The 12,352-nt window shown below is 25.1% G+C and overlaps 2 protein-coding genes across 2 annotated transcripts; both read left to right on the top strand.

Annotated features, from left to right (window-relative positions):
• Positions 1-19: 19 nt before the first annotated feature.
• LOC128963673 (zinc finger protein 92-like) lies at positions 20-1,006 on the top strand. Its single transcript, XM_054310187.1, has 2 exons — positions 20-459; positions 715-1,006. The coding sequence occupies exons 1-2, from the start codon at positions 20-22 to the stop codon at positions 1,004-1,006; spliced, it is 732 nt and encodes a 243-aa protein (XP_054166162.1).
• A 6,215-nt stretch (positions 1,007-7,221) lies between these two features.
• LOC128963814 (long-chain-fatty-acid--CoA ligase 4-like) lies at positions 7,222-11,294 on the top strand. Its single transcript, XM_054310346.1, has 7 exons — positions 7,222-7,276; positions 8,086-8,438; positions 8,559-8,801; positions 8,983-9,453; positions 9,926-10,315; positions 10,394-10,761; positions 10,854-11,294. Exons 2-7 carry the CDS (start codon positions 8,105-8,107, stop codon positions 11,247-11,249), a joined length of 2,202 nt encoding a protein of 733 aa, XP_054166321.1. The 5' UTR covers positions 7,222-7,276; positions 8,086-8,104; the 3' UTR covers positions 11,250-11,294.
• Positions 11,295-12,352: the final 1,058 nt, after the last annotated feature.

The raw sequence follows: 12,352 nt of genomic DNA, 5'->3' as shown, positions 1-12,352 counted from the left end.
TGTGAAAATTACTGATTCAATGGTCAATGAAAATGACAGAACATATTACAACAACGACAACAACACACGTGTGGATAACAACAACACGCGTTTCACGTGCTTTTGGCCCAAATGTCAGTTCAGTACACACGATGAATACAATATAACTAGACATCAATTAGTTCACTCATTGCCCAAACCATTTGCATGTGATGTCGATAACTGTAATAAATTATTTAAAAGAAAATCTGATCTAAATTCTCATAAACGTAAAAAACATCTAAATATTGATCATAAATATAAATGCAATTACAGTGAATGTGATAAATCGTATATAGCATTGAATGATCTAAATAAACACAAACGTATCAAACATTTAAATATACGATACAAATGTGATGTCAATGATTGCGGCAAAGAGTTTGGCCAAAGTCATCATTTGCTAAGACATAAAACTAGTATTCATTTTAAGATTAGACCGTATTGTTGTGATTATGATAATTGTCACAAAACTTATATAAGTAAAAGTGATTTACAAAAACATCGAATGATTGTTCACCTGAAAAACAAACCATTTAAATGTGATGTCGAGTATTGCGATAAAAAATTTATTACAAATAGTCGATTAGTTGAACACAAATTACAACATTTAGTTGAAAAGCGTTATCATTGTTCAGTTGACAAGTGTTTGAAAAGTTTTACAACAAATCATTGTTTACGACAACACATATCCAGAGATCATTCAATTGAATTGCAATTTCGCTGCAATTACGACGATTGTGACAAACATTTTGGTAGTAAAAATGATTTAGAAAAACATATAAATAGTGTTCATCTGAAGATAATTTCCAAACGATTCAAATGTGATGTCGACGGTTGCGATAAAAGATTTGTTAGCAATTCGTATCTATTGAAACATAAGTTAACCCATTCAGACATTAAATTGTATAAATGTGATGTCAATGGATGCGATAAAAGTTATTCATCAAATCGATCGCTTACTCTTCACAAACATTATAAACATTGATTGATATTTTTCATATAATTTTTTTTGTCTAAAAGATTCAATTTCTTGACCCCTATATTATCGGTGATATGATTTTGTGTGTTAACCGATAGTCATATAATTATTTATTATCTTATTTTACTTACTTATTCATTGACATTATTGTTATACACAAATTGTTTTTTTATTTATTAAAATACAATAGTTTTTTTTATATAAAATTGTTTACAAATAATTACAATAAATTACAATAATTCATATTGAAAATTTCAATTTAAAATAGTTATTAAATTTGTTTTTTTAAAGTGTAAACAATTTTATCATTACAAACGTGTTGTATTATTTAAACAAATTGATTGCTATTTTTGTTTGACGGTTAAATTGATAATAAATATTTGTTAATAAAATAATTGACAATTTATTCATTAAACGGAAATAAAACAATATATATATATTTGTAAAAATAATTAAATATAAATAATAAATTTGATATTTTTTAATTTTTACATATATTTTTTTATTTTGTAAATTAACAATATGATTTATATTTGTTTATAGTTATTATTTTGAATTAAATGATTAATGTAATGTAATTAAATTGATAGTTTAAAAACATTTTTTAAATAAATGTCAAAATTAAGAAACAAAAAATAATTTATTGTTAGTAAAACACACAAACGTATGTATAGTTTTTTGTTGTAACTAATGCAACAAAAATTAATTTATAACTATTAGTATTAATATTATATTTATAACAATTTTTTTTATTTAACATTGACTTTAGCTAACACATATTATTAATATTTATTGTAAATTAAAACCTTTTTTTTGTAATTATATACTAAATATGAAATTTTAATTATTGACATAATATTTTGAATAAATAAAATTTTATGTTATAATTTGTACAACATTTAGTATATCCATAAAAATTTTGAACATATATTTAATTTAAAATCAAAAATATTTTCTCTTATTTTATAATATTTTTTTAACACATATATTATAATAGTTTTATACTGTAATTATTATTAGAATATTTATTATTAAAATAAGATAATTAAATGTAAATGTATTATTATATAGAAAATTTATCTAATAATATTGATAGCTGATTTATAATTTAAATAAATATATTTTCTTTATATATTTTGAAGGTTAGATTATTATAAATATTTTAACATAAAAAAATATATTTATGTTAATTTTTGTGAAATAAATGAATATAATATTAATAATACTAATAATAGTAATGAAAAATCTCATAAAAATAACACAATATATTAAATATTTGTTAAAAATATATAAATATGTTAATTTAATGCATATTTAGGCAATTTTATTTATATCTATAAATTTGTCTAAAATAATAAAATTAAAAATGTTAATTATTTATATTTTTGATATCTTCTAGAAAAAAATATAATCTTAAATATAAAAAATACTATATTTATATTGTCAAATAATATCATTAATTATTTCAATTAATTATTTATTTCTATGATTATGATTATTATTATATGAATAAAATTAAATAATGTAATCAATTCCCCCCCAAAAAAATCTATTTTTTCAAATAAATAAATTATGGAAAAATTTTTTTAATTTGAAATTTAATTAGAAAAAAGCATTTAAAAAAAAGTTTTTTTCACACTGGTTATCAAATATTTGTTGATAAATTGTAGGAAATAATTTAATTTTAATTTATTTTTTTGGAAAGTATAAATAATTGTGATCATATAATTGTATTTAGACTTATTTCTAGCAAAATTAATTAATAGTTTTTATGCAATTAATTACATTAAATATTTACTGTAGATTTTATTATTAAAAAAAATTATTTATAAAACTTATTGTTGTATTTTTTCGAATAAATTCAATAAAGCTATCGTTTAGGACATCAATTGCATCATTTATTTATTACAATAACTGTTATTATTATTATAATGTATATACTGTATGTTAAACACAATAATTATTCAATAATTGTTGTGTTACTAAAAACAAATAATTTACAAATTGTTTGTTAAAACATTTTATTACAATTTATAAGTAGTTTTTTTTATAAAAAAAGGTATGTTTGAATACTAACAGTAAGTTTTAAATAAAATATAATTTGTATGTTTTTATTATAAATTAATTAATAAAAAATAATAATTTTTTATTTTTTAAAAAAGAAGAAATATTTTGTTTCAGTAGACGATTGAAGATAACAATAATGACTATAATATCAAAGTCAATGATATCGATGACCACAACTACAACAACTACAACAACTACAACAATAAGGGACTCATTTGATCGTTTCGGCGATGATTTGGCACAACTATTGTTGTCGTATCTGAAGATTACAACTGATGAGACATTCATGAAACTACAATTAGTGTCAAAACAGTGGCAAAGATTGTTATTCAACAGTCGGACAGCTATCGAGTTAGACATCAATTCACAAAACTTACGCCAAAGTATTGCATTGTTTGCAACGATTGTCCAAAAGTGTCCATACATTCAAACAGTTGTCATCCGCGGCAATCCGTTTATGTCTGGCAACGACCAACTGTTGGACCTATTGGTGACCCATTGTCGACGCTTTCGACACATTAGTCTCAGTACACACACCATCGATGACCACAGTTTTGACCGATTATTGGCCGCATTTGGCCAACAATTGCAGTCATTAGAGTTGAGACAAGTTATGCGCAAACATCACGAGTTGGCCATCAAAGTCGTCGAGTATTTGCCGAAACTTCGCAAACTGGTTATCGGTTACAATAATATTAATATTTTAATAGATTTTCATTATTTTTTCAATGATCGCCGGATTTGTGTTTTGCCTACTAGTCTACAGTCGGTATCGTTTGTTTTGACAACTGTTGGGCAATCATTGTTTCAACCGTTTGTTTCAACCAATTATGCCAACCGATTGACAACACTTGACATTATTGTCGACTTTGCCGACGAATCAGTTGTTCCGTCATTTGTCCGGTCATTGTCACAGTTGTCTCAATTAAGACGACTTAGACTAAGAATTTTCAAATTTTGTATCGAAATTATTAGTAATTTAATAATCCATGGATTTAGCCATCGGTTGAATCGTAAATTGAAAAGTTTGTCAATTATTTCAAACTCGATATCTGATTATCTAATTATTGAATTAATGAAAACATTGAACAATAATCAGAAACAATTGAAACGATTGGCCATTGATTGTAATGTTTTCAATCAATTCAATGATAACTCAATACTAACAATTGATTTACTGAAACATATGAAACAATTGACACATTTGTCACTGAAATTAGGATTCAGTGTTTGCGGCGACCAGTTTTTCCGCGATATTGACCGCCATTTACCGCGAATTCAGATCGTAGACATCGATTCGGCGGACATTAGCCGCTCGTCATTGCAATCCATGTCCCGATTGCGTCACTTAAATACCGTACGATTAGCCGATTGTATCAACGATACAATTGCTGACCACTATATTATTGGTGATCTAATTTCGGCCCAACCGAATCTGGCCAATGTTTATATATCGTATATTAATTGTAAAAATACATTTACCCGGGGTAATATTTGTAATAAAAATAACAATTTTCTACATAATCTGTTTTAGATTAAATGATAATTTTACTTTTTTATATATATGTTTTATACTTATTTTTAAACTCTATTTTTTAGTGGTCTTACAGTAATTGTTTAATAATTAATATATTGAAATATTTTATTAAGAAATAATAAATTTTATTTCTTATATATTGTAAAACTTATTTTTTTTATATATATATATATACATTTGATTTAATTTATATACAATACTGTATATTAGTTTTTGTAATTACCGTAAATTTAATGAAATAAACAGATTTTAAAGGATTAAAGTAATTCATCCCAGAAAAATGTATATCCATTTCATATGACTGAATGTTTGATATGTGCTTTGATTATGTGATAAAAGATGCGATGAAAGTGATCGCCATTACAAACAATTAATCGCTGAAGACATTCAAACAAACAACACATTTGAATCTGAATTTAATTCAATTAATTAAATTTAAATTAAATAGTTTACAACTAATTAGTAATAAATTGTGTTATTTGTATGAAAACATTGATTATGAAAAAAGCAAACAAATATTTCAACAAATGATTTCATTTCTGTGAAAATTACTGATTGAATGGCCAATGAAAATGACAGCACATATTACAACAACAACACACGTGTGGATAATAACAACACGCGTTTCACGTGTTTTTGGTCCATATGTCAGTTCAGTACACACGATGAATACAATATATCCAGACATCAATTGGTTCACTCATTGCCCAAACCATTTGCATGTGATGTCGATAACTGTAATAAATTTCCATAAACTAAACAAAACATTTAAATATTGATCATAAATATAAATGTAATTATAGTGAATGTATTAAATGATATTTAGCTTTGAATAATCTAAATAAACATAAACGTAGCAAACATTTAAATATACGATACAAAATGTGATGTCAATGATTGCGACAAAGAGTTTGGCCCAAAGTAATCATTTGCAAAGACATAAAACTAATGTTCAACTGAAACACACAAACAGTTCAAATGTGATGTCAAGTATTGCGATAAAACATTTGCCCGAAAAATACATTTTAATAAACATAAAATATTAATACATTTTTTTTGTTGAAAAACGATGTCATTGAATGAATGTTTGCAAACTTTTACAAAAAATCATTGTTTACGACAACACAAATCAAGAGATATTATATTTACTTATAATTATCACAACATTTTTATGAAAATTTATTGTATAATATTTTTTAAATATTAATTTTTTGTTAATTATTAACTAACATTAAAATTAATAAATAATGAATAAAATATTGTAAGCTTAATATAATAAATATAAATAAATCTATACAATAATTTTATACTAGATATTCTAGAGTAAGAAATTAAGTAAATTTATTTAATATATTAAATTAAATAATTTTTTTATTATCAAAATAATTAAAACTGTCCTAATTTGTACATTTATCAATTATTAAAATTATTGAGTACACTATATCAATATTTATATTAGTTTATCAATAAAACTATTTTTTTATCATATGTACTCATTTGTACGAAAAATTTATCTTTATATACAGTATTTTATGAATTTATTTATTTAGTTGATTTAATTTTAAATAGTGATATACTGTACATGTAATGATGTACTAAAAAAAACAAAATGTTTCTTTTTTTACAAAACTAATTATTAAAAAAAACAAAATTATTTATTAAATAATTAATATAAATACAATAGACTTTTATATATTATTATTATTATTATTATGTTTGTCACTAATAATGTAGTTTATAATAAATAATCACTTATTCGCTAATAAATATTAAATAAACTAAAAATTATATTATCATATATGAACTCACATTATTAGTAAACATATTTTTTAATAATTATTTTTATTTTTTTTATTTTATCATAAATATTATGTTACTATGCTTTATAAATTATAATATATTACTAATTAAAGTAAAGTATATTAATTATCACAATATTTGATTTAATTTCATTTAACTGATTTAAAAATTTTCAAACATATATACATATTTTATATACATATATAATATTAACAACGTTTATAAATGAATAATCAATGTTTATATAGTACAGTATATAATGCTATAAATTATAATTTGATAAATTTACAAAATATGATCTAAATTTTTGATATACGAGTATTTATATAAAATAAAATTAACAGTAAATTAATACAAACTTTATTTATTATAAACACTTTGTGTTTTATGTGAAATACAATTTATTTTATATTATTGAATATTATAAAATAAAATTAATAAAAAGCTGAGTAATATTAAGAAAATAATAATAAAATAATAATAACAATTATTATTATTATTTTACATGGTCATTTATACAATTATTTGTATTTATCATTTAAAACAAGTTTGTTTTATTTTTATTTATTTATTTTGTTTTTTAATAAATATAATTTTTTTAATACAGTATATATGCAAATGTTTAGTACTGTATACTCACTTTATATGTGAATAATAATAATTAATTAATTTACTATTAATTATTTATTTATTTATTTTTGATAGTTTGTTTGTTATAAAGTTGTTTTATTTATTAAAAAAAATAAAATAAAAAAAATACTAAATTAACTCTAATTAATAGTCATTTATTATAACTATATGTATATTATTTTTACAGTAATTTCCCGGAATGTCGTATTTGTTTGTCGATATAATATCATTTAAATAAAAATGTAAATATTATTTACAGCTAAATATACTGTTATTATAACAGTATATATAATATTAATATTATTGAAAATATATTATTGATATATCATATTAAATCAGTTGTTTACATACCGTATGTTTATTATTATTAAACTGTCTATTTATATACAGTAAATGTAATACAATATAAAAAAAGATATATAATTTTATATGTGTTATCAAAAAATATATATAATAATTATTTTTGTTAATTATTTACAAATAAAATATGTGTCTATGTGTTTTAGCATCAATAATATTATAATTTTTATAATATTTATTAATAATAATATAATTTTTATAATATTTATTAATAATAATATAATTTTTATAATATTTATTAATAATAATATAATTTTTATAATATTTATTAATAATAATAAGTTAATCACTATATTTTATTAAACCAGGAATTAAAAAAAATTTAAACAAACAAACAATAGTTTTTACAACAATAATACTATTTTTGTTTTTTATTTTGTTTAACTAATATAATATTAAAAAATTAATTTCCTCAAAATAACTTGGGTTATTTTTATTATATTAAAATTATTGTATGTCATGTAATTTTTTTGAAAATTGTTTTAAATACAAAATATATAGTTTTTATTTAATTTGTTGTAAAATTTGAAAAATGCTTATCAATGATGATTATTTAATTATTATTATTAGTGTAATTTATCATCATCATTATTATCATAATTTTTATTTTCAATGATAAATAAATAATTTTTTTTTATTTATAACTAATAATTTTTAATTTAATATCTGTGCCAAAAAATATCATACAAAGTGATACAAACAAACAAAAAATGTCAAAATTTTTAGTCAACTTATTTATGCTGAAAACCCGACTACTGGTTCAAACATATACTGTTACTACACTACCGATATATTATTTGCTACATAAGCCATGGCAACGGCTCCGTGAGTTGGACAGTCTAGCGCCTAAAGGTACTGTCCATAAGACACCGGCCGGCGAAACCATATACCGGGGCTATCAGTCAATACAACCGCATGCCGTACTCCTAGGCTATCGATCGATGGCCGAAATGTTGGCCAATATGGACAAACACTATGCTGCCGATCGGCCAATGCTCGGTAAACGTGATATCATTAGGGAAGTTGTCGAGACCGACCAAAACGGTTAGTAATTATCTATTTAGTATTTACTAGAAAAAAATAATTAACTCAAAATAAAACTATAATAACAATTATTTAGATATGATTTTATTATTATAAAAAAAACTACTAAACAATGTGTAGGAAACTTGTGTACAGCCAATGGAAAGCCATCCAAAAAACTGATACTAAGCGACAGTTATCGATGGCTAACACTAAGCCAAGTACTCGAACGGGTAGACAATTTGGCTAAAGGTTTGGCCAAATCTGGTGTCTCCAGTGGCGACCCAATTATCATATGGGCCGATACCCGACTTGAATGGTTTCTTACGGCACTGGCACTGATGAAACTGGACGCCAAAATTGTTACATTGCTCTCAAATTTAGGTAACAATGCCTCACTTTCCTCCACCCATACTACCCCTTATCAAAATAATCAGACCTAACTGTTTATACAGAATATAACTTAAATAGATAATCAATTTTTTTTATATAGAAATATATAACTTAATTATTTTGTTATATATTGATTAATAAATTACATTATCTCTCTCACACTCACACATAGGTAGCTCAGGGATCATACATGGCATCACACAAACTGAAGCAAAAACCATAATAACGACTATAGATATGTTACCGAAACTAAACGATTTCATTGAAAGGGTACCTAATCTCCAATCTATTGTCTATATTAAAAACACTGACCGGGATGTATACGCTGGCAATCCCTTTCCTTCGGGTGTCGCTCTCCGGTCGATGGATAAGCTGGAAGAGTTGGGCCGCAACATACCTGAGCCGCTCGGCTATCGGTTGCCAGAAAATTTGAACGACACAACACTGATTATGTATACGTCAGGTACTACTGGCCAACCGAAAGCTGTATGCATATCCCATCATCAGCTATACTCCAGTGCCCGATCACTGTTGAGCGTTACCACCAACGATATGACCAACGATGTCGACCGACATATCCATATATCTTACTTACCGTTGGCTCATATGTTAGGCTTTTCGTTGGACTCGTTTTGCTTTTTCTGTAAGTTTTTTATTTAGTTTGTTAAAAAAATATCTGTTAATTAATTATAATTTATACGATATTTTAGTTTTTTTTAAATCTCTATATCTCTATATTAAAATTTTGTTTTTTTTTAGTTTAACTACAGTAATTAGTTATGATAGCATATATAACATAATATAACTAGATTTTGATATAAATTTAATTAGTATTAATTTTTTTTGAATTTAGATTTTTTGAATTTTTAAAATTTAGTATTATTATATAATTAATAATATTTATTAAAATCTATACCTGTTTACTTAAAATACTATAATGTATTTTAAGTAAACAGATATAGTAAAAATAATTTAATATTTATAATATAATTATTAATTAAAAATTTATACTAAATTAAATTTTTTTTAAATATTATATAATAAAATAATTTCTAAATAATATATAAAAATTACTAAACTCTCTCTCTCTCTCTCTCTCTCTCTCTCACTCTCAGGTGGCGTCAAAATAGGCTACAGTTCTCCATTTACATTGACCGATACATCGCCAAACTTGGCCAGTGGCCAACAGGGCGATCTAAAATTACTTAAGCCAACATCTATGCCGGCCGTACCGCTTGTGTTGGACCGACTGCTCAAAGATATCAACGAAAAAATACGGTCGGCGTCGCCAATAGCCGGTCCTCTGTTTGCTTATCTAATGCAATATAAGATACGTTGGACTCAGAGAGGCTATCGGACGCCGATAATCAATAGGCTGTTAACCAATCGGATCAGTGAGGCTATGGGCGGCCAATTGGAGCAGTTTATGATAGGTGGGGCCCCATTGAATCCACATATCAATGCCTTAATGAGAGCTGCACTAAATCTTAAGCGTTTATCGATTGGTAATTAATTAGTTATATATATATTTTTAAAAAATTAACCAAGATAAATTTAGATAATAATAAATTATATTATTTTAGGATACGGTGCCACCGAAACAACTAGCGGTGCTATCGGTACGTATGGCAACGATTTTCAATACGAATCGGTTGGCTGTCCTGTTTACGGTATCGACATAAAACTGGTCGACTGGCCAGAGGGAGGCTATTTGACTACCGATCGGCCACGAGCTAGGGGTGAGATACTGATCGGCGGCGATATTGTTAGCAATGGCTACTTCAAAGAACCAGAGCTGACGGCACAGGTGTTTCAAGTGGACAGTGACGGCCAGCGATGGTTTCAAACGGGAGATATTGCCGAAGTTAGCGACGACGGTATGTTCAAAATAATTGACCGCAAAAAAGATCTGTCAAAACTGTCTAATGGAGAGTATGTATCATTGGGAAAGGTATGTATACACAGTAGTACTGTATGTTTGTTATGTTATGAGATATTGTAAACTACCAGTGCTTAACATTTATTACAAAAAATTACTATTAGATTGAAGGGACACTAAAATCATGCGATTTTGTCGACAATATATGTATTGTTGTTAACAGCGAATACAGCAATTGTGTAGCACTGGTAACACCTAATCGTCGGGCTATCCATAAACTGGCCAAACAATTGGGACTAATTAACAACAGTGATAGTAATAATAATTGGGAACAACTGTGTATTGATAGTCAAATTGTCGACACTGTACTCCAAGGTCTAGCCGATACTGGCCAACAAAATGGTTTGACCCGCTTGGAGATACCAGTGCGCTGTAGACTATGTCCTGAGGAGTGGTCACCCGATAACGGTATGATTACAGCGGCCATGAAATTGAAGCGCAATGTTGTTATGGATTACTATAAACCAGATATCAATGCAATGTTTGATACAATTCAATGATTAATAATTATTTAGGTTTTAAAAAATGTTTTTTTTATTAAATATAAAGTATCTTAAATATTATTGTTAGTATGAATTAATTATAAGTTTTTTAAAAAAAATCTATTATAGCAAATATGTGTTTAATATTAACTTAATAAAAGATACAAACAATTATAGTTGTGTTATTGTTATATATTTATAAAAAAATTAATATTACTTTTGTAATTAGTTTTCATCAATATATATATATATAATAATTAAAAAAAAATATTTATAATAATACAGTAAATTCTAATAAATGATAAACATTTACATTTACATGTAATAGTTAATTATGTAAATAAATACATTAAATTATAAATGTAAAAAAATATTTAATCAAAATATTGTAATTGATTTTTTAAATATGACCCAGTTACAAATGAAAAAGTCTTTTTTCTAATATCAGTAGTTAAAGAAATATTAGTCACTTTTGATTTTTGTGGCGAAATTAAATCACTGATAATCTGGTGGTCAGTGATAACTAAGTTACGACAATCAGCTAATCGTACGGTAATTAAGTGACGCAATCGGGACAATGATTGTAGTGTTGAGCGGCTAATGTCTAGCGAACAAATGTCAATGAATTGAAGTCGCGGTAAATTGTGGTCAATATCGCGGAAAAATCGATCGTCACAGACAACAACTCTAAGATTGACTAACAAATGTGTTAATTGTTTGAAAGGTTTTAGTAAATCAATAGTCAGTATTGACTTATCATCGGATTCATTGATAACTCGACAATTAATGTACAGTCGTTTCAATTGTTTCAGATCTTTGCCAAATGTTTTTATTAATTGTTGAATTGATTTTAATTGAATTTCTTCACCAGAACAATCATCTAAGTAAAGACATCTTAGTTGACGACAACATCGACGGCTAAATTGTTGTCTCAATAGTTCATCGATAAACAGATTATAATTGTAATTTAAAATTTTCAATTGCTTTAATTGACAAAATTGTTTGGACAACAATGTCGTCACAAATGACTGAATTTCGCTATTTGTTTGATAAGGAAATCGGAAATTAATGCTAAGGTTTGTCAATTGCTGGCCATAATTAGCAACAAACTGACTAAACAA

This window comes from Oppia nitens, unplaced genomic scaffold, assembly GCF_028296485.1.
Source record: "Oppia nitens isolate AA-2021 unplaced genomic scaffold, nextdenovo-longstitch-racon4-pilon3 scaffold7_pilon_pilon_pilon, whole genome shotgun sequence".
NCBI classification, from domain to species: domain Eukaryota; kingdom Metazoa; phylum Arthropoda; class Arachnida; order Sarcoptiformes; family Oppiidae; genus Oppia; species Oppia nitens.
The sequence above is the reverse complement of the archived record's forward strand: the minus strand, read 5'-3'. Positions and strand labels throughout refer to the sequence as shown.